The following is a 27,676-nucleotide window of genomic DNA, read 5'->3' as shown; positions in this document are numbered from 1 at the left end:
CAATTATTAAAAGTTTTCTATTGGGCTAGATACCGAAAATATAAAAACAATCCGAAAAACCCACAGTGCTGGATTTGAAAGAGATCTCAGTTGCCTAGTCCAACCTATAATTTTTCCAGTAAGAACACTAAGGCCAAACATCACATATTTGGTCAGCAATCCTGCTGAATTAGGATCTGAACCTCCTGATTGCCAATCTAACACCCTAATTGCCAATTTCCACAATTGCTCCATAACAGAATTTAAAGCAAAATAGAAGGAAATGTGTATATACCTAGTTGTTATAATTTTGAAAAAACATGTATTGTTTATGTCTTAAAGCAACCCCATTTTACAGATAAGAAAGTTGAAATCCAGAGATGTTACAGTGTGATACATTTCTCAGAATATGTCAAGCTTTAAACCACCGTTTACACTTTGGCTTTTCTAATTCTTGAAAGAGAATTTTAATTTCCTTTCACTTAAACATTGTTTGAAGATACCAGGCTTCTTATGTTGACCATTTTGGCGTATTTTAGTCTTTATATTAGTTTGATGTCAGAGGCCAGAGTAACACCTGAGAGGGGCTTTAATCTCCTCTTTAGCCCTCTTCATTTACTCTATACAGTGTTAACAGAGTTATCCTTGGCTCCATCTTTATTGTGATGAAAAGCTAATTCTCTGTTCTCTGTGGCTTTCTCTGCTATAGGCATCTGTCCTTTTAACTTGAGATGAAAAAGCATAAGGAAAGACTAGTCATGCTTCTATTCTCAAGTGTTCAAGCCTCAAAATTGTCTTTTTATCCAAGTAAAAGAGCCTTGTTCCACCACTACTGTCCTTTCAAGAGCTGAGCTGACTCATTAATCATGTACATCTCCTTCATTACTGTCTGCTGCCAGCTATGTTTGTTTGTTTGTTTTTTTAAAAAATGTATTTTTTACCATATTTTTCTTGAGGACATTAAAATTTATTACCCGAAAAATGAATCATTAAAAAAAAATGACTTATAGCGGTTGCCTCCCATGGAGACACCAATTTCCACTGCTAACGTTAAGACTGATGTTGTATCTTTTACAAAATAACAACAAGTCTTACTAGAAAGGGAAAATGCTATCCAAAGAAGACAGGAGCTTATAACTCCTCTAGAGCTTTGTTTGTAATCCTACTGAAATACACGGCACTTCCAAGGGGACCACACACCTGGAATACTGCAAGTTTAGGAAGCTTTTAAAATCTCCATCAGAACTCACTCTTTTCCCAGAATTCGCTTTCCTTGGTTTCTTTTTATCCCTTTGGAATTCACCAAAATGCTCAGACATTTAGGAAAAAAAAAAGTCACTGAATAAATATTGAGTAGTATGACCCAACTTTTGTGTTTTTAGACATGTGGCAACCAAATTAGTCAACCCGAGGCAAACAGGCTGCGAAATCATTGACTTTTCATAGCCTGGGTTTAGCCCTTGGTTGTCTTCTTCCTTTCTCCTGTATTTTTTTTTTTTTTTAATTTGTTTCTAGTGAGATTACTTGTTAAAGGAGAAGGTTGCTGTCTTTGAGTCTTAGAATCTGCCTGCTTTCTGAAAGTTTCTTTTCAAAATTTTAATTGAGAGAGGAAAATCGATTGCCTTGTTAGAAAGCTAGGAATTGACTAGCAGTAGAAAAGTGACCCAAACTGCACTGATTTCCATGTGCAATTTTGGGTCTATTGTCATGTTTCAGTTCTTTTTTAATTTATAAAGTTTTTACTCATTTTTCATGCTCCCTAGATCTCAACTATGCCCTCCATCAAACCTAACTAAGCCAGATCAACATATTTGAATGTTCTTCTCACTATCTCCCCAGTTATGCTGTGATAGAGATCTTAGTGAATAGTTAGATACCAACAAACAGTAAGCAGAAGAAAAAAGGAAGAACAGCAGTGGTTTTGACAATCCACCTCCAAGGAGAAATTGCAGCAGCAGTGGTAGCTGTTAAAATACACCACTTACAAAACAACTGCTATGTGCCAGACTGTCTGCCTGCTCTGTGCTCATTGTATTTTCAAGTGACCCTAGGAAGTAGGTAGTCTTACTTACATTTTATTGTTTTGAAAATTGAGGCTCAGAGAAGTGAAGTGTCTTACTCAAGGCCACACAGCTACTAAAGTAGCAGGGCCTATAGGAGAACACAGGTCATTCTGATCGCCAAGCCAGTGAACTTTCCTCTCTACTCCACTGCACTCCCTCCTGATTATAGTGTAGTTGGCTCTGAGTAAAACATTCTCATTTTCCACTATTTTCGACATCCAGAAATGAATTGAAAAATGAGTAAATAAGTGATTCATCTGTAGAGAATTGGGAGTAGGTTACATATCTGAAGCTGAAATTTTATGTCTTTATCGAAGAGAAGGTATTTTGTGCAGTAACTGAACTCCTATGATAATAATTCCAATATATGAATATTTTATGTCTGACTGTTAATTTGTATTCACTGAGCATTGATAAGAGCTTCAATTAAATACACATGTAAACTTTGTATTCTGAAGTTATAGTCTAAAATAGACCCAGAGTCCCATGGAAAAATGATAGCATGGGGAAAATTGTCAATATAGTCCCAGAAGAAAGCTAGGGTTCCAATATAGGGCTGCATCGGAAGGCTTGCTTTGTATCGGATATCCTCAAGGTTCTGGTCAGGAACCCTTTCAGAAAAATGTCTTAAGAGAGTTAAAGTAGATAAGATGATATGGATTGTGTTGATATTTTTGACTGTATGGAAATGTATTGGTCCTACAGAGGTGAAAGCAAATATGTGAGATGAAGAAGTGAAAAGCAGTACAAACTGTATTATGATACCTCATATTCTCCAGTATTTTCTATTTCAAATGAGAGTTGGTTATACTCAGAGAGCTCAACTTTGAGCTGTATCTGCTTGAAACCACTGTAGCTTTACACAGAGCCATTGATCCATCTTTTGGGTGAAAACCATTCAAAATAACATTATTTCAAACTTTTTAGAGCATTTTATTCTCCAAAGAACATATATTCCCCCAAATGTTTAAGGTGTTTTAATGCTATTTTCTAAGGTTTAAGACTCATACTTGACCAAAAATAAACCATGTCTATGCCAAGTTGACAGTAAGGGAAAAAATATACTCATCAAAGACCATCACGCAAAGTTCAGGTTCTGGCAGCCATGACCCTAAGGTGAGTAAGAGCTGTACAGTTGGGCATTTGTATTGGCTGAAACCTGGTCACTCTTGACAGTTGCTGGGATTCAGCAGTGGAGGATACCAGGTATGCTGCAGAGAAGATGCGGATGTGCTGCTGAACTTGGCTTTGGTCAGTGGGATGTGCTAAACTCAGTCTACACTCATCCCGGTGAGGACCTATGTGCCACTGATCGGAGCACTTATTGAAAGGATGCTGTCCTAATTACAATTGGAGCTTAGTGTAACCAAAGAAACTCAAATGAATGCCATAGCTGTATTTCACTGCTTTTCATAAGCCTTGCAATAAAAGCTAAACAGTTTTTAGTGGCTTTTACAATTATACTTCCCTTCAATTTTCCAAAGGTTACAGGGCCTGAACCACACAAATCCCATTAAAGTAAGTAGTTGTGCAATATAAGTTCCTTTGAAAACATTCTTCAATGCCCATAAAATGATCAGCCGGCTGCTCTTTAGATCCGCTTGCCTGCCATGTTTTCAGCCAAAAGGCAGATGACAAGCTTTGATGTGATGGTTGGTTTCTGCTACTGAAGCTGACGTTTTATCTTCTTGCATCAGATTTCTTCTCAAATTGATGTGACCCAGGCATACGAAACACATTTTTTTCTTCAGATTTTATTCCTAAAATATGTTTTTGCTGTACCTTTAAATTACATTTGGCTGACTGATTTTGGAATCTCAAGTGTCCCACAAGGTACAGAGCAGGAGAGCGTAAGGGCCTTTGGGAGTTAACTGGAGCCTGCACAGTGAGTGCAAACCTTAGTGAGGAGGAACCGCGGTGTGCTGCGTTGCCCTCACGCTTGAGGATGGCGCTCCTCCCTGTCTTCTCCACCCTCCCTTCAGTGCAACTTCAGCAGCCGCGAGTGAAGTTCACAGTGAATTTCAAGCTAGAGCCAAGGACAGAGCTATTGTTCTCTTTAACTTCTACTTGAAAGCGTGAGGGGTCTCCTCCCTAGAATTTACGGCTTTCTTTCCTAAAGAAGTGCTTGATAAGTATTCTAACATCCTGTTCCATAGGAAACACCATTCTCTTTAGCAGCTCTTCCCCCTGCGTGTTCCTGTTTGTTGAAATCATTCATTTATCTTAGATCTGCTTTTCTTGTAGGGAATAAAAAAGAAGGACCAGCTCCTTCATTTACGGAAGAGTCAGACCCACCCAGCTTTCTCCCATCTCTCTAAATCTGGTGGTGAACCTGTTTGAAAAAGAAACATGGTAAAAAGATTTTTTTCCTCCACAGGTAAAATTATCCAGGGACAAAAGATAATGTTAATCTAATTATTTACTATGCACTGTTAAAAATAATAATTGGAATCAGAAGTTATTCAGCCCTCCAAAACCTTACGTAAATCACCAAGGTTCTAATTTTCTGGGACTACTTCTGTACCACAATACTACTATAACTCTTTCAAATTTTATTGTCATTTAACGTATCAAAAGACCTTATGTCTTTTATATAGGAATACTTGAGCGCAGCGAGGTGACAAAACATTTACATAAAAAGACATGAACCATAATTTTAAAAAAGTATTTGATTATGTACCAAAATATGTTTAGGAATTTAGATATGGAGAAATCAATATGGACTGGCATTATCAGCAAAGTTATATAGAGAAAGTAGGATTAAGATGTGTCATAGGAGACAGAGATTTTGAACTGTGTCCTAAAATGAAAGAAAGGGAAGGACTAATATGAATGTGAGGAGAAGATGGAAGGTGAGGGTTTACTACTGTGCTAAAGGAACCCTGCACACACTTAATTGATGAAGCAAGCACTTACAGAGGCCTTTGAAAAGTGAAATCCAAGGACGTCTGGATCAAAGTTGCTGTCCTAGATGAGAATGGTTGCATTTTTGTAATGGCTCTTCTGGCAGGAATAACAGCTTGTGATACACGTGGACCCTCTTCCTGAGACCCTCTTTATACAGCTAGTTTGGTTAAACCTACCTTTCCCATAAAATTTTTTCCTGGGGTAGTGGTTTTTTATTTATATCTGTGGTGAGTCATTGCCCCTCTCCTGCACAGGGTGTATATTGTCATTGGCCTTAAAAGTAGAGTGGAATTAGAAGTCCTGGCTTCCACACTACTATATATAAAATAGGTAACAAACAAGGACCTACTGTATAGCACAGGGAACTATACTCAATATTTTGTAATAACCTATAAGGCAAAAGAATCTGAAAAAGAATAAATATATATTCTTTTATATATTATATATATATATAAAATATATATTCTTTTATATTTTATATATATATATATAAAATATATATCTGAATCACTTCACTGTTCACCTGAAACTAACACAACATTATAAATCAACTATACCTTAAATTAAAAAAAAAAAGAAGTCCTGGCTTCTAGCTCTGGCTCAGTCACAGCTTGTATTGTGATTTGAGGCAAATCACTTCATTCTTCTAAGCCTCATTTACCTCATCTGTAAAATAAAAGGGTTGAATTAGATAATTTCTCTGGTTTCATGGGGTGCCAATATTTTATGACTCATGAATCCAAGTGAAAATTAACCTGCTAATAAGATCATTTTTCTTATTTTTATTAGAAAGCATGGCAGTAACTGCATACTTACAATTTACTCAATCATTCATAACATACATAATCATCCATAAAATCTGTAAACACCTTGGATTTGAAACATGATTTTGATAAAAATGTATCCATGTACCCTGTGGTTATCCTGCAGTTTGGTGAGTCCTACCCATTTCAGAATTCCAAAGAATTAGCTATTTCCTGATGGCCAATTGGCTGTCAGCATCCTTGGACAGCATCTTTCAAAATCAACCTTTACAGTAGCTGTTTTTATAAGAAAGATGATATTCCAGCAATGATAAAAATACACTACTTTCTCTACCCTGTATTCAACCAGAGTTCAGAATCTGATAACAGTCCTTATCCCAGGTGTTTCAAATACCCCACATTTGGAAACCCGTACGATGTTCACATTTTCTCTCACGCTGCTGATGAGATTGTACTGATCCTGTTCTGTGTTCTTGGGGGAAAACAGGGAGCTCACAGTTGGTGATTAGTGAGCAAAGACAGACGAGCCGAAGGGCTGCCGCTCAAGCTGTCTCTGTTGCCCCCTCACTGTCTCTTTCTGTTATACTTGTGCTCTGAAGGACGTTTGCCAGATACACTCCTTGGACCCCTGTTATTTGTGTGTCTTTTCTCACCTTCAACATGATCTGGACTGGTGTTTTCATTTGTTAAAAACAACAAGAACATTCACTGGGAAACTTTTGCTGGAATCATTTCAGGTCATCATAGCTATTTATTCTCTGTCATAAACTATAATTCTCCATTTCCCTTGCTCCCATGTCAGGGGAGTTGGTGGTTTATGGTGGACAGGCAGTGGAATTTGAGTGAAGAGTGGAAGATTTCAAAGAACTACTGAAAGGCTATGGAGCAGGTTGTAGTACTAGCAACAAAACATAAAAAATTCTTGTTCTCCATCATAGTTTGGCAGTACAAGAAGAAATGGGCTTACCAAACAGCGTAAAGGATTTATAATTTGTGGTTATACCTGAGAAAGCATTTTCTTTGAGGAAAGAAAGCAAATCATGGGATTGGCTTAACAAGGGATTTCCTTTATATGATTAAAATAGCCTAGGGTCTAATTGATCTCAGTCTAGGGTTGGTATGGAAGCTAAATATTTTTTGCAGACTTCTGTTTAATAGGAGCATGAAATACAGGTGTGGTGCTGTCAAAAGGCCTGAATGACTGAGAGAGACCTCAAGTGCAAGACATAGAACTGTAAAAAGATTTAGAAAGAGAATGGGAGCAACAGGAATGCCTTCAAATATTCAAATAGGAAGGAGCATACAAATGCAAGGCAACAGCTGAAAGATGTATGGTCCTAGGTGTTTGAACTCTAGTGTCGACATTATTATAAACTAATTTTGCTAATAGCTAAATAGTGGTAAAATCAGGGTTGTTGGATGGAATATTCCAGGCGTTGATAGATCCCAGAAATCATGATAATTAAATTGGCTCCATTCTCAAGATGCCACTGATCTGACCTCCTTATTGAGAGTGTCACAAAACTGCCTTCAAAGCAGGGCTCCTTGTTGAGGTACCACAGTGGAAGAAACTAGAGAGGTGGTCAACTCTGAACACAGCCATAAAGCTGAGAGAATGGGTGTCAGCAGCTTCTTAGCTGGGGGAATGTGGTTGACATCATACGGCTTTTTTTTTTTTTTCCTACAGAAACAATTTTCTAAAGACAGGAAAAGTTTCACATTTTCCCTGGACACAAATTCAACAAGCACTTACTATATCTAGGTGCTTTAACTATCAGGAAGGAATGAGCAGTCTCTCTTCTGAGCTCCAAGGGCTTCATCCTCCACTGATGAAGCAGCACTCATGAAGAAGGGTCTCTCATCAAAAAGTCTTGGAGGCCTTAGTTAGGCACTGAGAGATCTGAGCTAGGAACTCCTAGATTGAAGCTGCACTTTGAATCCCCACCCAAATCTGGAACATGCCCTCAGTTTGTAATAATACTACTATAGCTCAGGGGTGGGTCACTCTCCTCCGGGCATTAGAATTCATGTTAGTAATTTTCTGAGTATTTTGTGTGTTTATAGTCAGAAAGGATCAGGAGACTTTACATGTTGGAAAAAATGGCTGAGAGCTACTTTCTGTTGAATGTGGAGCTAGCAGCCATGCTCCTCTTTCTCTCCATCCTCACTCTCACTCCTCATATTTTTCTTTGAGCTGAGTGGGGAAAGTGATTGGAAGTGTGAGTTCAGTTCACCAGGCTGAGCATGTGACTTGGGCCTGAGCAGCTTGAGCTGTAAATCTCTGAGTGCTACACGGGCTCTGCAGTGGCTTGGGCGTCAGGGTGAGGGCTTGATGGTGGTGTTAGCACAACTGGTATTCCGCTCAGCTTCACACATCCATCATTCCTGTCTGGGCTGAAGGAGGGTGGCAGGACAGGAGCACACTACTCTCTGACTGCCATGGGCAACCTGGATGATCAGCTTGCCAGGGTGCCTTTGGGGGCACTCAGAGAAAACCAAGGAGGAATCTTGACAGGTGAAAACATGGGGAAATGATTCTCCAAAGGTTCCCAAGAGCTCAAAGCCTTAGAACTCAAATTTGGAGTGAAACTGTTTCAGAGATGTTTCAGGACTGTTATTGAGTTCTTAGGGGGTGAGTCTCAGGTCAGTGTCAGCTTTTGATGGTGTTATAGCACTAGCTCTGATGTAGGCTGAGGCCCCTGAAGCCTGCCTCAGCAACAGCATGGAGCCTTGAGCAAATACAGTTATGAGTTACTTGCTGTTTCCAGGAAAATGCATGGTAAAACAGAGATCCTTCTAATATTGCCTAAGACAAGTGAGGTACAAAGCAATCTACTCTCCTTCCCCCATCTCCAGAGAATATGGAGAGGAGTTAAATTTTCCTTTAGCCCTCTTTGACAAAACAGGCTTCAAAAAAATTTTTTTTTTCAGCATACAAAAAATATCCCTCTGACAGTTCAGGTCTGGTCCCAGATTTAGAAGCAACAACCAAGCATGAGGACTGCTGCGGGCTCTTGGCATATGAACCTGATTGCACCAACGCCTGCATGTGCACACTGAAAGTGGCATTTGGCTATAGCACTTTGATAAGCATGTGAGCCAAGGAAACAGTCTCACTGTAGGTACACCGTAAAGAAGTGTAAACCGGGACCTCCAACGTGACTTTTTAGCTCCTTATCATCAATTTCTTCTATTCCAGATGATCAACTGAACTCAGAGGAAAAGAAAAAGAGAAAGCAGCGGAGGAACAGGACAACCTTCAACAGCAGCCAGCTGCAGGCTTTGGAGCGTGTCTTTGAGCGGACACACTACCCGGATGCTTTTGTGCGAGAAGACCTCGCCCGCCGGGTGAACCTCACTGAGGCCAGAGTGCAGGTAACCGGAGTATTTCCCCTCCTTAGAGGCACATCTCTGAAGACTGTTGAAAAACACAACTTGTAGGTTTCAGACCAGAGCTGATCCTAAAAAGAATTATAAATGGACAGCATGAGAACAGAGTCCGTTTCTAATTGTGTTTCTTTTGGCAGCAGAGTATTTTTAAAAATTGAAGTGAATGCCTTTCAGTAGGGCAGAAAATGCCTTGCTGGAGGTCTCATTCCTCCCAATGTTTCTCACCCTTCCAGATCCATGTTATAAACATTGTCCATTGGAGGATTTGACTCTGCACCCTCCCTCGTCCACATCCCAGATTTCGACTTGAGTTGTAGGGTGGCCGGAGAGATGAACTCTCTGTCCTCCATCTCAGTTTTCCTCCCCAGACTTTGGGAATAGCTAAATCTTCAGGAAAGGTATTATAAATACACACAATTATGGACATGGATGGGAGTGAGAAATGAACACACCAAAGACCTTGCCCATAGGAACTGCATTAAGAGCACATTCAAATAGATGATTTTGTGTTTCTATGAAGTAAAGAAGGATAAGGGCATGTAAGACAGGGGAAAGAGAATCACATGTGTTTCTAATATGAATGCCATGAGACATCACCTACAAGCCAGACATCTAGAAATAATACCACCTGTGATTAGGAATAATAATGATGATAATCATAACTAACACTAGTTGAGCCCTTACATGCCAACTAGTGTTTGTAGTTACATAAACTAATCTGTCTAATCCTCGCAACAATTCACTGAGGTGGATAACATTATTCATCTTGCAGATGAGGAAACTGAGACTCAGAGGTTAAAGTAGTTTCCCCAGTGTCACACAGCTAGGAAGTGGCTGAACTAGGATTTGAAGACAGATATGCAGATTCAGAGTTCATGATTTTAAGCACTACAGTAAATTTTAAATAAGTAAGAGTCTTCTGGCTAAATGCTTTTTCAAGCAGTGCTTTGCTGTCTTTGCTGAGAGTCAAGATTTTATTATTTTCCATATTGCCAGTGGTAGGCTGCTCTTTTTTTTTTTTTTTTTTTTGTGGTACGCGGGCCTCTCACTGTTGTGGCCTCTCCCATTGCGGAGCACAGGCTCCGGACGCGCAGGCTCAGCGGCCATGGCTCATGGGCCCAGCCGCTCCGTGGCATGTGGGATCTTCCCGGACCGGGGCACGAACCCGTGTCCCCTGCATCGGCAGGTGGACCCTCAACCACTGCGCCACCAGGGAAGCCCAAGTAGGCTGCTCTTTTGATAAAGAGGGGTTGTGGGCCAAATCTGTCTTGTCTTCCCGAATGAGTTATTGTTTGCATATCTGTGTTCAGTCTGGGCTTAAAGGGTTTCTTTCTGCAAATAATAACCCTCTTGATGGGGACTAGAGCTAGACTCAAAGAGTGTGGAGGGTAGGAACTGTATATAGTACCCTATGCTATGAGAGACATTCGTTGAGTTGAGGGAGAGGGTCCTAGAGGTCCCTTCAACCTGAAGAGAGTGTGCAAGAGTTTTCCCCATGGGAAACAGGGACTTCACCTAGAAGTGTTCCCCAGGAGAAAAAAAAATGTCATTGACAAAAGGGGAAAGTTGCCGGGGCACTGTGGTGCCCCCGAGGATAGGTGAGGAGAAGGCATACGTGAGGATGCGTATGTTACTGCGTGGCAGTCTCTCAGGGCTCAGATGAGAGTGGCCCACGGGCACAAACTCAGTTCTGCTCTCTCCGTCCTGCAGTCCAAAGCAGAACTCGGAGGTCTGCCTTCCAACATCCTCTTCCCCCATGCTGCTCACCACAGTTCTCCAAACACGTTCTCTGTTTCTACTCTTAAATCTCTTCCTCTCCTTCAAAAACCCCATATGTTTTATACCCCAGGCTTGGCCTGCAGTGGCCTAATAAATAATTTTAGGCCAATAACCCACAATTCCTGAAAGTACCATTTTTGCCATGGCGATCTGAATTTTAAATAAGGAAACCTGGACACGGCAATGCTGGAAATTTTTAAAAAAATGTGAAAGAACAATTTTGGGTTGAGAGCTATTTTGGCCCCATCACAACAATGAGCAAATGACGTTCTTATATGCTGAAACTATTTTATCTTCCACCTTTTCCATCCTACTACGTTCTAATGTCTTTTAGAGCTGTGAACATTTCCCACGTGAGCAGGACAGAATTCTCCCTCTGTGACTTTATTCTTGCTCCGTGAAGTCTTACCTTTTGCCAGTGTGAACCACTCCCTCTGACTCTGGCCTTCTTTATATTTATGGCTTTTATCGCAACATGACATGTATTATATTGAGTTGTATGTGGGCCAACTTCCCCAACTAGACTGTGAAGCCCTCTTGGATGGAAGCCATATCTTATCATCTTTGCAAAATTCACTTTTTTCCCTCAAATATTTATCGAGCATCTGTTATTCGCTTGGAACTGGTTTTGGTTTGCAGGGCATAAATAATACACTGGCCTCTCTCCTTAAAGTTGTTACAGACTGGGGGCAGAGAAGACAGATGTGCATATCATACTATTATCATAGAGTAAGATGATTCCTACACTACAGGAATGTTCAAGAATGAGTGATAGACCAGAGGAGGGAATGATTAAATCTTCCTGGGGAAAAAGAGAATACATGAACATTAAGCAGCCATTCTGAGCCAAGTCTCACAACAACCTGTGAGTAGGTATAATTATCTTCGTTTGATTGGGGGACAAGGAATCAGAGAAATTAAATAACTATCCAAGGACAAACCTTTAAAGTCATGGAGCCAGTGTTTTTATCCAACTCTGTTAGACTTTAAAGTTATGTTCTTTCCACTACAACATTTCACAAAGAAGGTGATATTAAAGTTAAATCTTAAAAAACATGTCCTTGGCATGTGGACAAAAGGGAAGAATATCACAGGCAGAGAGAACATTCAGTGTGAATACACGTAGGTGGGAAAATAACCAAATATATTTGGGAGCCTTAAGCCCAGGTAGGATTGGAAATGATGAAGGGCCAGTGCATGAGATTCAAGTGATACAGGATGTGGCTGACTTGGTGGACAGTGTGCTAATTCTTGAACAGTCTTTGTTCTATGGTAATACATTTTGATTTTAATCTGTGGGTGATGGAGAGTCAGAGGATGATATAAAGCTAAAGCGAAGCCCTGATACAATTATATTTGCATTTAAAACGATAACTCTAATAGCAATATGAAAGACACATTAGAAACAAAAGAGGTGAAGCCAGAAAAGATTCTGCCTCTACTGATTTGCACCCTGGTCTTCCATGGGGCACCAATCACATGGTATTTTATGTGAATGTTACCAACTAGAACTGTGAAATTGTCCCACTCCTCACCATAGGATTTCTTTCTCCCACACCTGGTCATGCGTTTCCATAATTGCACTTAAAATTCTTGTAATTTTTCAAATTTACATGTCTATCTTCTTTTAATAGATTGTGAGCTGCTTATGAGCAGAGAATAAGTCTCACCTCTCCATTCCCGGTATTTAGGCCAGGGTCTAGAACACAGTCGCCATAAAGACTTCTTGAATGAGTAAATGAATGAATAAAATACCACGGCAGTCTGGAAGAGTTGTAGTATCATGAGTCAGATGTTCTTAAGCTCAAAAACTCAGCCATTTATTACTTGCGAGAACTTTAACAGATTACTTAATCTCATTGAAACGGTTTCCTCAACTCTGAAATAGAAATAATAACACCTAATTGTGGAATTGTCATGATAACTAGAAATAATGTAGGTAATGTGCTTATATAAGTTCCTAGCCCTAATAGCACTTAATAAGTGGTAGGTTTATTATTAGCTGTAGTCGATGATATCAGTACTGCCCATTTCCTTGGAACCCTACAATTAAATATACTCCAGCCAACTTCCGATTTTCAGTATCTGCATTTCTGTTTCACAAGTTTCTTTCTAGAACTTCGGGAGACACGCCAGAAGTGTTGGAACATTTATGATCAATGACTGACAGGAGCCAGTGTACAAATCCACAGTTCTCTCACCCCTCCAGTGGGAGGTGTGTGCCCTGCATCAGTCCTTAGAGCCCCTTAAGGACTGAGCTCCCACAGAGGAAGCTGGTTCAGTAGCACAGTTAGAGGTTGCTTTTCTTCTGTTACTTCCTCCCTCTCTTACTGATATTCCTTGCACCTCCCAGATAAACTATTTGCTTCTTAAATCCTTGTCACAGGGTCTACTTTTGGGAAGATGGAGAGTTTTCTTTCCATATCCAATAAGTATTATGAAAGCAGTTGAAGTTTTTGCCTTTTGAAGAACTTTGAAAAAACTTTTAAAATGCCATTGTATCTGTGCAGAAATCTAACGAGATTTTTCTGTTTTTGAAAGAACTTTTAAGATGCCATTGTATCTGTGCAGAAGTCTAATGAGATTTTTCTTTTTTTATTACAATTACAACAAGGAATATAATCCATATTTTGCTGTCACGTGGGTTAGTCATGGACCGCATCTCCGGTGGCTTGATTATTGGAAGTACCTCATGGTCCTGTTCTAATAGTCTTTGTGCTTAAGAGCCCTGGAACATGGCCCACCAGGGAAGGATTATGGCATGTTTTCTGTTGTTCTGGGAAGAATTCCATACTTAGCCTAGGTCTTCCATGGGAAGGTATTGCATGGTAAAAATCAACCAGGACTTTATTCATGGAACCTCTTCTTTGTTTTTTTCTCTCCCTCCTCATGCTCTTCTCTCCTCCCGACAATCTTCCAGGTGTGGTTTCAGAACCGAAGAGCCAAATTCCGCAGGAATGAGAGAGCCATGCTGGCCAATAAAAACGCTTCCCTCCTCAAATCCTACTCAGGAGATGTGACTGCTGTGGAGCAGCCCATCGTACCTCGTCCTGCCCCAAGACCCACTGATTATCTCTCCTGGGGGACGGCCTCTCCGTACAGGTGAATGACTGGCCCACTCTCCCTTGCTCCGCTTCCACACGTTTCTCAGCGGTTGGTCACGTTTAAAGCTGCTTGTGCAGCTGGCTGACATTTCTTACTGGGTTAACCTCTTCAGAGACATTCAACTTGCTGACATCCCCAGATTTTCACAGGAGATTACTAGTTGCCCCAGGAGCAGGGTTTGGGGCAGAAGAGAGAGGGGCAGGCCATCAGCAATCTCCTCTTGGACTCAGGAACTCTTGCAAAGGTTTCAAAGATGGGGAAGAATCTCAAAGAAAAGATCATTAAGCTATGCCCAGAGTCCCTCTTGTAATCATTCTGGAACAAAACTTCACTCCATTTCCAAATCTGATAGATTGGTTTGATTATATGCAAGTAGGAATTGAACATGTAAGGCTCTAAGTGTAGGACCAAAGGCAAACTTCACAATAAAACTGATTTTGAATGAAAAGAAAAGAAGTAAGGAAGGGAAAAAAGAAGGAGAGAGACAGAGAAAGAGAGAGAAGGGGAAAAAACCCAAGATCATTCAGATAACTTTCATGGCCATAGTTCTTTGTTAGTAGGTGGGGATGTCTTATGATCCAAGATGCCTTCCTAATCTATTGCTAATTCTTGTCTACTTATCTGAAGTTCTTTGAGGGGTTAGTTTGTGTGTGTGTGTTTTTTTTTTAAATATATAAAAACAATGTATAATTTACACTAAATTTTTATATTTAAAAGGTGAAAAATATTAAGGAAGCAAATAACAGAGTATTATTTCAATGGCTTGGAAAGGCTTTTAACCTCCATTTATTATGCTGTCCAGAAAATACAGATTAACGCCAGAGGGAAGCTGAGACACATGTGCCTAATGCATTGTCATCAGTCTAAAGTGTCTTTATTTGAACCTAAACCTGAGTATTCTTAGAAACCAGATCAAGGCTATGTGTTCTCTGGCTGATTGCAGTGGAGGAGGAAGTATTTACAAATTCATTTATTATGCTTCTGTTTACCTTTTTATTGCTAAGGTTAATTAAAAGTTTAAAGAGAGGTTTTAAACTAATTATAAGATTATCTCCCAGTTGATGCTGAGCTACTGATGTGAAATGCAACATTAGTGAAATGCAAATACTTGCAAAAGTTGATCACTCTAATCAAAGCAAAAAAACCTCAACTAAATATTCTCTCTGTTCCAAATCAGTTCCTTGAAAGAAACAGCATAAATGGATTTGAAAATTTCTTTTAAATTCCCCATTGTGAAATTAGCCTGAATTGCTTTGGTCTTAGTACATGGAGATTCTATGCATAGGAAACTGGAAATTTCTATTGCTCTCAGACATAGTATGCTTTGCTGATTTCAGAAGATTAGTCCTATCTGTGTGTCCTATTTAAAATTTAGACTCCTCTCCCATAGGATTTACTAAAAACATATTTTGAAGACCATCGTGAAATCATATATTCTTTAATATTTTAAAAAAGTGGAAGACTGCTTTGTTTTTCAGATAAATATTGATAGTTCATAGACTCATTAAATGGCTTGGGAAATGGATGTGGATCAGAGCTTGATGTTTCAAGGTCTCTGGTTTGAATTTGGTCACAACCAGGGAGTTCAGCTCCTTTTTCTTCCTGGATCCTAGTGAGGAAGTTTTCATACCAGCTGTAATAACCCAGATGGCTGTCACGTGGTCCTTACCAGTGAGAGGCGGAGGGCAGTACACTGCATGAGTGGGGATGAAATCTTCCCTGAATTAATGGCTAGATTACCTGGACCTCAGCAGAAGTTCAAATCCTGTGCCTGCATTATACATACTATGTATATGGGCATCTAATTGAAATTATTATGCAATTTATGTGTGCTATTTGGGGAAGTGTTCTATTTTATTTTGAATGAGTATGTAGAAATACTAGATACACTTTAAAAAAACACTCATAATTCCACCATCTTGAGATAATTAGTGTTTATTTTTGCAATTAGAGTTCAGTATTTCATATAGTATAGACTTAGTATAAATACTATTTTGTATTCTGCTCCTTTCACTTAAAAATCATATAACCTAGTACTTCTTACTCAATTCATGGTATACTTTTATATCATTTCTCTCTTAGACACAGAGTTTGTAAAAAATAATTAAAAATTTCATAGACTCTGATTGTTCATATTCTGTATGAAGAATCTCCAGATTTAAGTAGAAAAATGATGGTTTAAGCAGTAATTTAAGCAATAGTAATGTTTTTTGACCCAATGTTGACTGAAGTGTTTATATTTTGATTAATTTCTAAAAGTGGCACAAAGCTATTTTGTTTCTTAGAGATTTTTCTGCTATGTTTAGAACCAAAATACATTATGATTTCACATTTTGAAGCTTGGTAGGAAATATAAGTCTTGTTAAGGAAATATAAAAGAAAACCAAGTGATGAAAAGCAGAGGAAATGATAGACCTTTTGTGTTATGGAAAATTAACTTGCTATTTCTGTTGGTACTATTATGTCAAATTAGTTATCTCACATGTGACATTCATTAAAAGGCATTTCTCTTGGTTAATCCTTGGACGCACCTGTGTGGCAGCTCTGTCCTTGATCTGGTTCCAAAGAACAGACCCAACACCTGCCCAAGTTTAAGCCTTCAGCAAGCAGAATTAGAGCGAGGGCTCATGATCCCTGTTTCTGTCCAAAGTATTAGGCCACATAACCATATTTTCATTCAAATTAAATCTTACATGATACTGAAAATAGTAAATAGTATAAGACTAGGAAACTACGTAAACATGCCTGTTTGATTCAGGGTTTGTCTCAGATCTGTGAAGCATGCCTGCGACTGAGGTCCACCTTCTGGGGTGTGTGGGTAACCCCTGGGATGAGTGAGGCAGCTTGGTCATGCAACCCAGGGACAGCGGAGCAGACAGTTTTGCCAAAGAGGACAGTTTGCTCACTTCCACAGCAAACTGTGGAAGACAGGAGGAAAGCAAGACTCAAAGCAGAGAGCATGCGTATGGTCAGAATTATGGGATGGGAAACAGCCAACATATTTTTTTCTGGGTGTCTTTTATATCTAGAGTGGTGGCTGTATAATTTATCATCCAAACTGGGACACTTTTCAAGTAAAAGGGGAGTGCTATTCATAATGACACTAGGACAACAGGCATAAACTGGGATTGTCCCTGGCAAACTGAGACTTATGGTTCACTCTATTTATAGCATGTCATGACCTCCTTCATTCCCTCGAGGGTGTTAGAGGTGATGATATCAGGTAGGAAACTGAGTCACCAGAAGGAACAAAGCATTCCTTAACAGGACACTACTGTCCTGGGAGGTGTCTTCTTTATCTACGCCTAGACAGTTGAAAGAAGCTTGTCTTTGGCACACGTGCTCACTGCTTAGCTAAGAACTGTTTCCTTATGCAAATGAAAGCACACACAAGCACTAGAGTTATTTAAGACTCATTAGCTTGTACTGCTTTGCCTTTCGGGTGGCAGTGATTTACCAAGTCCTGGACTTTTGACTGTTGTTTTAGATGAAGTAGTTAAGAAACCTTTCTGCAGAGACGTCCCTTCCTATGAAAGATAGATAAAGAATGGCCTAGCTCTGCAGTGTTGGTCTGGAGTGCCATTTCCAGAGGGAGGGCTGGGCTTCAAAGAAAACTAATGACAAGTGAAAGAGAGGCCAGCGATCCTTATCCACAATTTCCCTCCCCCCACCTTCTCCTCCTCCCCTCATTTGATCGTGGTCACGGTGCTGCCTGACATCTGCTGAACGCATTTGGCTCATTTCTCCCTTTCACACTTTCAAAAATAGATCCTCGTCCCTCCCAAGATGTTGTTTACACGAGGGGCTTCATAACGGATTCTAACGGAAGACACTGAAAAGGTAACTTGTCAGAGGGGGAAGAGGGCGGCTGCTGGGGGTAGGGTTTAAATGGGAATTAAGTATATTCAAGAAAGTGGGGCTTACCAGTCCTAGAAATGAAAGCAGTGAGGTCCTCAAGTGGGGAACACCATTGGAAACCAAAACTGCAAGAAAATACGTCCATAGAGTTAAGGGTAGTCTGATAGCCTAGAGCACGGCTCTGCAAAGATTACTGGGCGTATGAATCACCTGGAATCACGGTACGATGCAGAATGAGATTCAGTAAGTCTGGGGCAGGACCTGGGAAATGTACCTCTAACTTGCTCCCATGTGATGCCCATGCTGTTGACACTTGGTACATACTTTGAATAGTGAGGTTTTAGAGGAGATGGGACAGAGGTCAGAAGAACTATGTTCTTGTCCTGGCTCTTGTTGTTCTTCAGGCCAGTTGGGTCGTGAATCTACGTAACCTTGTATCTAAGCTTGAGCTAGTAATAGTTTCCCTCTTATATATCACACAGGGGCATTTGGAACCTACGTTAAGCAATGTGCATTTCAAAAAGAGAAACAAATATCATTGAGACAACAGAAAGATGCAAGTCTTCATATATAAAACATTTCTAGAAAGAAAAGTTTAAAATGGTGGAAGCATCACTGAACATGCAGTGCAAACTGAAGGCTTAGTAGTGAAATATGGCCCAAATGTGTCCACTTTAAGAGCTAAATGTACATTTAAAAAAATCAACTTCTGAGTTTTAAAAACAGAAGTTGGAAATGATTATTTAAATCACGAAAAGATCATTTCCAAAAGGATTTATCGGGTCTCTCTTTAAAAGTAAATTTTCCCTAGGAAAACTCATATTGAATTTTCTTAGATGAAGCGAGTATACCTCTGCTGTTCTTGCATTGACAAAAGAACAAACCAAAGAGATGATCTCCAACCTCTACACGTCACTGACAGAGTCATGAAAACCTCAAGCTCTACAGCCTTTCGAAAAATCCCAAGCTGGGAAGCCTTAGGATCTCAGGAAGACACATAGACTTCTTGGGCTGACAGATCTGTCTTTGGGGTGAAATTTTCCATAGCTTGTCATCATTTGTCCAAAAGGGCCAAATAGAAAACAAAGTTAGAGTTGAAAACTGAGTCAGGTAGTATTTTTCCCCCAGCTCTCCTCAATTGTTTCGTGATTTGTGGGATTTACACTCCAGGTGATTAGAAAGCAGAGGGGGAGACGGTCATAAGTTTCCTGGCTTTAAAACCATACCATGTATAGTATTTTCCATACTTCCTTGGTGTTTGGCAGTCATTTTAACACACTATCCCTCACGACAACCTCTCAAGGTAGGTTGAAATTATCAAAAATGATTTGTCCCCAGTGAAAACAGAACTCTAACCCTGCTGGTGGTTAGCATTCTGCTGTCTGTGGCTGGGCTCCAACTGTTAGGAATCTCCAAATAAGGAGAGGGAAAAATTTCAAGCTTACTTAAATGTGTCAGCTCTGAGCAAGTCCCAGAGCAGATTTGCTGAATCAACAGATAGGATACAAGTATTTCTTTTTCATCTCTAATTCCTCAATGCCCTGTACACGGCAATGTCGTTTCTTGGTCACAGACACAGAGAATTTTACATTCTTCAAAACTAAATAGAAATATTGCTTTGGCCAAACCCTATAAGCCCAGTCTTAGTACTCATCTCATGTCTGCATCCTGTTAGAGGAATAGGCAGAAGGCAAGACCAATGGGCAGGATCTCTACGTGTTGGAAAGCAGGCTCTTGGTGTTATCATGTGCTTAATAAATTACCTAGTTTCAACCTCATCTTTTTAGCCCAGGAAGCTTAATCCTGTTTAGGAAGGAGAGGTCATTTTACATGGTGCGAATGGCCCCATTAATTTGGTTGAAAACAGCTTATTAACCTCACTGGTTTCTGTCTTGTGAGAAAACATTTCAGGGTTCTCGTTCTTTTCCTAACACAGAGCTTTAGAAGTTTTGGTGACATGGAAAACAGGTGGTCATGAACAATCTTTCAGATTGACAGCCACTCAAGGCTCTCTTGCATCTGTTGTCACTTTTGGAAGTGGGTCCTCTCCATCATACTTCTAATGCCTTTTTAAAGCATGACTAAGCTGCTCTTGGATTAATTTTGTCTTTTCTGACCTGTAACACGTCTTGCTTATTACTGGTATGTCAAAGGACTGGTCCCTACTTGCCTAAATGGTAGTTTTAGTTTAAGTTGAGAAACTAGATTCATGTCAAACTACTGGAGGGAAAACATACTCGTTTTCTTTAGTGTGTGCACACAATATCCCTTTAGCCTCTACCTATAAAGTTAGGTACTCTAAATGTTTGTTTAGAGGCTGTGAATTAAGATGGTCTCTGTTCTTTTATCCTATTTCTTATGGCTATGCGATACTGAAATAAGTTAGACCGATTTTTGAAAGTTTATAGCTTTCCTAAACGTTTATAGAGTGAAAAGCTTATCACTTATCAAGTGTATAGGAGATTGCAAAACTCATTCATTAATATCAACTGCTTTTTTATTCTCACATCCCTCTAACTTGAGAGCTACATATGAGTCATTGTCATGGTCTCGCTAACACAGTGGTGTCCTTTAACAGCACCACAGTACAATTAGACAAGGGTGTTGTTCTCAACTCTGCAAACACAGGTTGCTATTTAAGGAAAAATGTCTCAGTGAAAATCCAATCTCCTGTGTAAAATATAACTCTAATTCCATTAATTTGGTTTTGAGATGGGAAGTGGATCAACATTCATCTCATCTGGGATATTAACATCTGGCCTGCGTTAGAAAATCTCAGTGTTTCCAAGATATGTGTTACCATACTAAGTCTTCAGACTAGAAAACCAGATGATACTAGCGAATTATGAAGTAACTGCAGCAAAATGGTTATATAATAGATAAAACTGAAATCGCAAATACAGTAGACATTTCTAGAAAACAGTAACAGCATCTTCAGTAAACTAATTCTCCATGGTTCTAATTCCCTTTGTCTGCTAAGGCAAGTGGCCACACCTTTGATCATCACAAAAAGAGAGAATCTCTATTAAATAGGACTTTGCTTGTCCAGGATCTCAAAGGAGGCAAAACATATCCCCCGAGAAGTTGGGCCAAATACGTAAAAGCACAATACTCTATGACAATCTACAGTTTGCCATCAGAGAATTTTTTTTTTTCTTTCTGCTCTCTCATGAAGTTTTAGCCTCCTGTTTTCAGAAGCCATTTAATTTTATTCTCAGTACTTAAATAATACAGATAACTCAAAATCTCAGCTTCTTTCCTATGCATTTAAAATTATACTATGTACCATCTTTAGGACTTAATTCTCTCACAGAAATCTGGCTGAGAAAGGCTGATTCGGTTGATGTCATAATCTATAACTTAGGTACATTTTCCAAATCCAATTATCTTTTTTTCTCAGCTACTTAGATCTTTTATTTCTTTGAAATCTTAGATTTCAGTATATCCTAGAAATTTCTTGAGTATGGGATTTATGGATTTGCATATATTTCTGGTAGGGTCTTGAATGGAAGCATGTAATTCATACAGAACTTAAATGATAATATGTATATGGGTTTTGGAAATAAATGAGACTTCTTGGTATATTGTAACAAAGAAAAAAACTTGTCCCATTTTAACAGGTTGTTCTGAGTATTTATCTCACTCCTAATTGAAACCTACATGAATTGGGACTCTTTCTATCTTTGTCTTTTGGTAGACAGTAGTAGAAGTAATAGTCTATTCTATAAGTCTAACCTGCACCAATATTTGTTCACTTTTTACTGTTAAAAGCTATTTATGGTGGATTAAGAATATGCAATCATCAGTCTTGCCTTTGTCATGTCCCTTTTGATTTGGCACATTCGATTAAGATAGCAAAATTAACGGGAAGGACTGGTTCCTTAAAATAAAAGCATGTTGGTAAAATATTTTTAGAAATCATTACTCACAGAAGGATGACAGAGATCACTGATATTGAGCAGTAATCAGTTTAATCATACAGTATCTAGATATTTGTCAGTTACTTATCTATTCATTAAATACTTTCTTGAATGCCAAATATGTGCTGGATATGGTGGTAGTTCTATCTGGGGACACGGTGGTGAACAAGGCAGATGTGGTATCTCATCTATGGGGCTTATAGTATGAGGAATTAAAATAAGTCCTAAAAGGAAAAGTACAGGGTGCTATAGATAAATCTAACTTTGTGTAGACAGTTAAGATCATACACCCAGAGATGAGTAAGAGTGAAACACACAACAATGAAATAGAAGAGTGTAGGGTTATTTTGGAACCCTTCTGAGTCTTCCCCCTGCCATAGGACACAACCATAGACACTCACACTCATACACATACCAGTGTTATAAGGGTCTTAAATTAAGGATTATATTTCTGGAAAGACCTAATATACTTTTTAACCCAATTTTCCTGGGTTAATTGCTAGTAACTGAGCTGATATAGGCTATTGTGAGTCTTGACTATAAGTCTTGACGTAAATCTTGACTATGTGGTGTCCCAAATAAGTATTAATGATACAGTCTCTCTATTTGTAGAGTAGCTTTAGTTTTTTCTTTCTGGTCTGTCACTTGATCCCCAGAACCACAAACTCCTGTGTGGCTGACAAAATTGCATAGGAATGCAGGCACCAGAAGAGCACATGTCATTCCATTTATAAGTCTATCTCATTTCAGCCCTCAGTTGAAAGGTATTTTGTTAATCTTAGAAACAACTAGGAACATTTTCATTGAATTAAAATGAGTTCCCTTAGAGCTGTTTAGTATCAAGTAATGGATAATTTGCATCCAAGTCTAAGAAACCTTTACTTTTCCTTTAAAAGAAATTCATGGATACAATTAACAGAAAACCACCAATTACAAATTTCTGCCCAGTGGTATTCCTAGGTCTTAATTACAGTCTCTGACAATGAAAAACAACTTTGGGTTTTTCTCAGCAATAAGAACAGTCAGAAACAGTTACCTCTGAGGTCAGGAATACTGAAACTGGAGCATTTGCTAGTTTATCTAAGAGATTTAAACATTTCCAAAATAACTGACCCAAAAGACAGTGTAAGCTGCTCAAGTACTTTTGAATAAGTTATAAAATCAAGGCCAATTGGAGTGGAAACCTCTTGATTTGGCAGTGCTTGGTACTATCAACCAGTGGATCAACAAAGGCAGAGAAGTCATCTTAGATTATTTAACTGGTTCTCCAAGTACACTATTTACTATGGTAGTCAGTGATTATCTAAAATATGTTAGGATTAATGTCAGCTACCTAGAATGAGGAATGAAAAATGCCCCGTAGTTTCTTTTCAAATGCCTCCTTCTCTTCCTCCTCACTCCCACAAGCTGGTGATGTAGGCAGGACAAGATTAAACACTGTTTTAACTGGTCAACTGATGAAACACCTGTTATCCACCATAAGCAGCTTTCTTCTCTCACCCCAGAAATAAATCATTACTCACTGTATCCAATACAGAAAATACTTTTCCCCTCGTCTTGTTCCACGCTCCACTGCTTTTCCCTGCCCTTCAAAACACTGCCACCCTTTTCCAAGGGCCTTAGACTAATGGAATCTGGGGCTGTAAGGGACCTCAGAGGTCATGTAGTCCAACCCACCTGCCCCTACCTGCCCCCATCCTGAGACTTGTACCCATCTGGGGCACAGACTTGCAGCTTTATGAAACTAATGCCTGTTATTCTCCCTGCTCTCTCCTTTGTCCCTACAGCGCCATGGCTACTTATTCTGCCACATGTGCCAACAATAGCCCTGCACAGGGCATCAACATGGCCAACAGCATTGCCAACCTGAGACTGAAGGCCAAGGAATATAGTTTACAGAGGAACCAGGTGCCAACAGTCAACTGAGGAAAAACATAATTAAACAGGCCTAAGAAGAAATCAAAAACCATAAGACACCTATCCTGCTCTGTCATTTCTACATCTGCTGGAAAAAAATAAAAACAAACAAACAAACACAGAAATAAACTATTGGGACCATGGCAGAGAAAAGCAGGAGAGGAGCAAAATGAAAATTAGTTAACAAATGTTCCTCCTCCCTCTGGGATACCACCACCACTTGTTTCTGTGTGTGTTAATTTTGTTTTTCCTTCTATTCATATGCTTTGCTTGATATACTCTGAGCTTCTTCAGTTAAGTTCAGCCCACCCACCCCCATGATTGTATGGGTTTTAAAAGAATCTACAGCAGCCAAAGAAACCATATATGTATATATATTCAGAATAATTGCCTATAGTCTCCTCATTGACCTGTTTGAACCTCAGTGTCTTACACTATCCTTCTTCCTAGTTCTCTGTACAGAAGCTCTAGGAACTTCTGAAAAGCCAAAGTCTTTCTGAAGAATCTGTGCCAGACATAATTCCCTTTCTCATTGTCTCCATCTCTGTTGGTCATGGTAAGCTTGTTCCATCAGCTACTGGAAAGAAAAAGCAATTGTATACAACATCTGGTCACTGGCCTGTCTGATCCAGTGTGATTGGCTATGTCTGGCTAATTCTAAGCTCTAAGTTCTAGATCTAAGCTCTAGATTTAAGCTCTAAACTATAGAGGATAATATTACCATCACTACCACCCCTCACTCCTATCCAATCAATCAGCCATCCTAAGTTAAAGATATTTGTTGTTTCTTGAATGATTTGCTGTCATAGGCTATTTGATAGAAGATACATTTTTCACTTGAGAGAGGGAGACACATTTCTCTAGGAAAACAAAGACTAAGTTGTGAAAGGCATGGCCTATATCTCTTTGGTGCCTTAAGGGTAGTCAGATGCACACTTATATATATACTGTATATATTTATATATTATATATATATAAAATATTCTTGCAAGCTTGAGTTTGCAGTTTCTCAAACACTACAAAGAGCAAATTTCACACCATCACCAGTGTCTTTATTTCTACGGTGATAAGACTTTTTATTAGGGATCTCATTTCCTTTCTTTCTCTACACAAAATTCTCATTACGGCCACAGAGCAACTGATAGGGCAGCTGTTTGAAAACAGGTCTAATTTTCACATTAGGGTTTTAAATAAATTAGAAACTATTTGAGGCTATGAAAATGTCCTTGAGTTTGGCACCTGAACTCTGGTGGAATGCTGATACATTCTGATCTATCACGTGAATTACACTTAGAAGAGGGAAAGCCGTTTCGTCATCTGTCCTTTTTCCACTCAACAGAAATCTGAAAGATACGCCTTTAAGTGGAATACTTAAAGGTTTATCTAAATTCTAAAAATTTAAAAGGCAATTGTGGGCTATTTTTATCTTCTAATATATTGAAATAAAGTTTCGTGTCTAGGGCTGGGAGCCAGGACTGACCTTTTCTTTGTTTCTCTTTGTTTCCACCCGTGCTTTTGTAACTTGTCAGGTAAACTTGACCAAACCATGTTACCATGCTGTGCCTTGGTTTACCTTTTTTGTAAAATGGGTTTAACAATACTTACCTACCTCACAGGGGTGTTGTGAGGCTCTAATCATTTGCTTTTTCATTCTTTCCTGTATTCTCTGTACGTCCAGCGCTTTGTAGCCATGGGAGGAAAGGGAATATAAAAGTATACCATGTTAATAGAAGGCTGCTGTACCCAGAAGCCTTGTTTTCTAGCAAGGAAATGCTACCTTGCTGTAAATACTTATAACCTTGTATTTGGAAATGAGAAATAGGTTTATATTTGCAGACCTCTCAAAAAATCACATCATTTGACCAAAGAATAATTTAAGACACACAGAACAGACATATCTTTGACTTACGTTTTCATCCTGACCAACTTGGATTTCTAATAATTTTTATCAGTAATTTGAAAAGATTTAGATTGATTTTGGCCAAATATGCCAACTCTGAGTGACAGGCAAGGATTTGGGATTTAAGATGCACTTTTAGTACAGATTTTTTATTTTCCCTGGCATATCAGATTAAGCTAATGGTGGTATTTTTTCAGTCAAACAGCCACCAATCTGAAAATGTATTTCCTATGTTGATTTTGAACTTCTTTTATTAAGAAGGAAGCCCATCTTATGCATTTTGCTTTCATCAGCTGATTCTCTCTTAACATACTATTAAAACATTTCTTACTGAATGGTTTATGTAGGCTGGCTGAACAACACACATTACTTGCTTCCTAAAGTATTCTTCAACTAATTCTTTTGTCCCACTAGTTGCTGCAGATTATCAAGTTTCAAAGGAACAGTGTATCCTAACAGATTAAAACGTTCTTTGTGAAATGAGTGCAGTCCAAGAAATTGGTGAACTTTTGGAGTTTGGGGAGAACAGCTAAAAAAGGATTTGGGTTATATAGTGCAGGGAAGAGACATCATAGGTGAAAAGATTTTGCTAAAAAGGGGGAAATCTTAGAAGAGGGAGTAAAGAGATAGAGGATCATGTAAAACAAGGTCATTTGAAACTTGCATCCTGACATTCATTTCCAGTGGTGAAGAGAAAAGCCTGAACCCATAACCCCAGTGCTGGATGAAATTAGGCAATTTTACCCAACACCTGGGCAAGTGCTGTCCAGGAATATCATAGAGTAACCAATGCTGTCTGCCACAGGAGCTTTTATTGCTAGTGAATCAATACCACAGACACCTATTATGTAAGCATCTGATGGAGAAATGTACACAGGGTACAAGCACTCAATTTTGTTCATTCGTTATTGATTAAAAAAATAGAAGTTTGATATGTGATTTGGAGGAGTAGCCTTCTGGCTCCTAAACCAGGTGTCAACAGAGGGCCTCAGGGACACAAAATTCAAAGGCATATCCCTGTTCCTTATCATCTATACCCAGATAACAGATGAATACATACAAACTATCTGTCTGTGTCCCCAGTCCCCCCCACCACCAAAATAAGGCGCTGATTTGTAGGGTACTTGGCAGTTTAAATCAAGCAGGAAGAAGTGACCGGATAAAAAAGGGAATGACATTTAGGGTATAAAGATCTCATAAGAAATGTAATATGTAAATTATATCTTGCTTTATGATGTAAAATATACATTGTTTGCGCTAGAATAGAAATGATTCCTTTTCAATAAAAAGAAAGAAGGATACTACTATGTCTGCTGAGTCTGCTGGTTCTTTTCTCTTTGACCTTCAAAAACACATCTGCTAAGATCTAAGATTGCACTCAGAAAAGAGTGAAGGTAAGAGGGATTTATGAACAAGAGAACTTTTATCAGAGTGTAATAATATTTTCTAAAAAAGGGAAATAATCTGTTGTTCTCACAAACAAAGACAAATGGTGGGAGAAAGAGGGGACTTTTTTTTAGTATAATGGATAAGTGTAAAGTGGATCTTTTAGGAGAGTTTTGCTATTTTTCATCCACATCTTTAGTATCCACAATAACAGATATCATTAGACAAAACAGATTTTATATAAAGCACAGCCTTTTCTTTTAGAAAAAAGAAGTAACAAAGTAACATTTTTTAAGCACCTATTGTTATAGCATTGTGTGTGGTAACTGGTGGAGGCGTGACATAGAAAAACGAAATAGGAATCGAGTTTTTTCATACAAATTAAAATATGATTTAAAAGGCAACTACAGCATGAACAAATTTATGCAGTAGTTCAAGACAATAAATTAATGTGTCAAAGAAATAGAGCAGATGGGAGTTCAGAAGAGGAAGCAAGAAAACACTGTGAACTGGAATGGGAGAGGGTTTCACGGAGGAACTAGGACTTGAGTTTCATCAGCAAGGATTTGGTCAGGAGAAGGGAAAGTGATGGCTTTCAGGTAGGGGGAATGGTATGCGTAAGAAAGGATGAAGGTAGGGATACGGGAATGAGGAATTTGTTTCAGGAGCACGGCAAGATGGGCCTTGTGACCGCCTGGAGGGGTGGGA

At 39.1% G+C, this 27,676-nt stretch overlaps 1 protein-coding gene across 2 annotated transcripts in view; it reads left to right on the top strand.

Moving 5' to 3' along the window:
• Positions 1-26,891, top strand: part of PRRX1 (paired related homeobox 1) — a 74,363-nt gene extending 47,472 nt beyond the window's left edge. The window contains exons 2-5 of one of the 2 annotated variants that reach the window (XM_060133335.1): positions 8,913-9,088; positions 13,803-13,984; positions 17,756-17,827; positions 23,553-23,690. In XM_060133335.1, coding sequence (XP_059989318.1) covers positions 8,913-9,088; positions 13,803-13,984; positions 17,756-17,810 — 413 coding nt within the window. In that variant the 3' untranslated portion in view covers positions 17,811-17,827; positions 23,553-23,690. Of the gene's footprint in view, positions 1-8,912; positions 9,089-13,802; positions 13,985-17,755; positions 17,828-23,552 lie in introns of both variants that reach the window. The other variant, XM_060133326.1, reaches the window with a different exon arrangement.
• The last annotated feature ends 785 nt before the right edge of the window (positions 26,892-27,676 follow it).

Source organism: Lagenorhynchus albirostris, chromosome 2, assembly GCF_949774975.1.
Source record: "Lagenorhynchus albirostris chromosome 2, mLagAlb1.1, whole genome shotgun sequence".
In the NCBI taxonomy this organism is placed as follows: domain Eukaryota; kingdom Metazoa; phylum Chordata; class Mammalia; order Artiodactyla; family Delphinidae; genus Lagenorhynchus; species Lagenorhynchus albirostris.
Note: the sequence above shows the minus strand (reverse complement) of the source record. Positions and strands in the feature narration are given on the sequence as shown.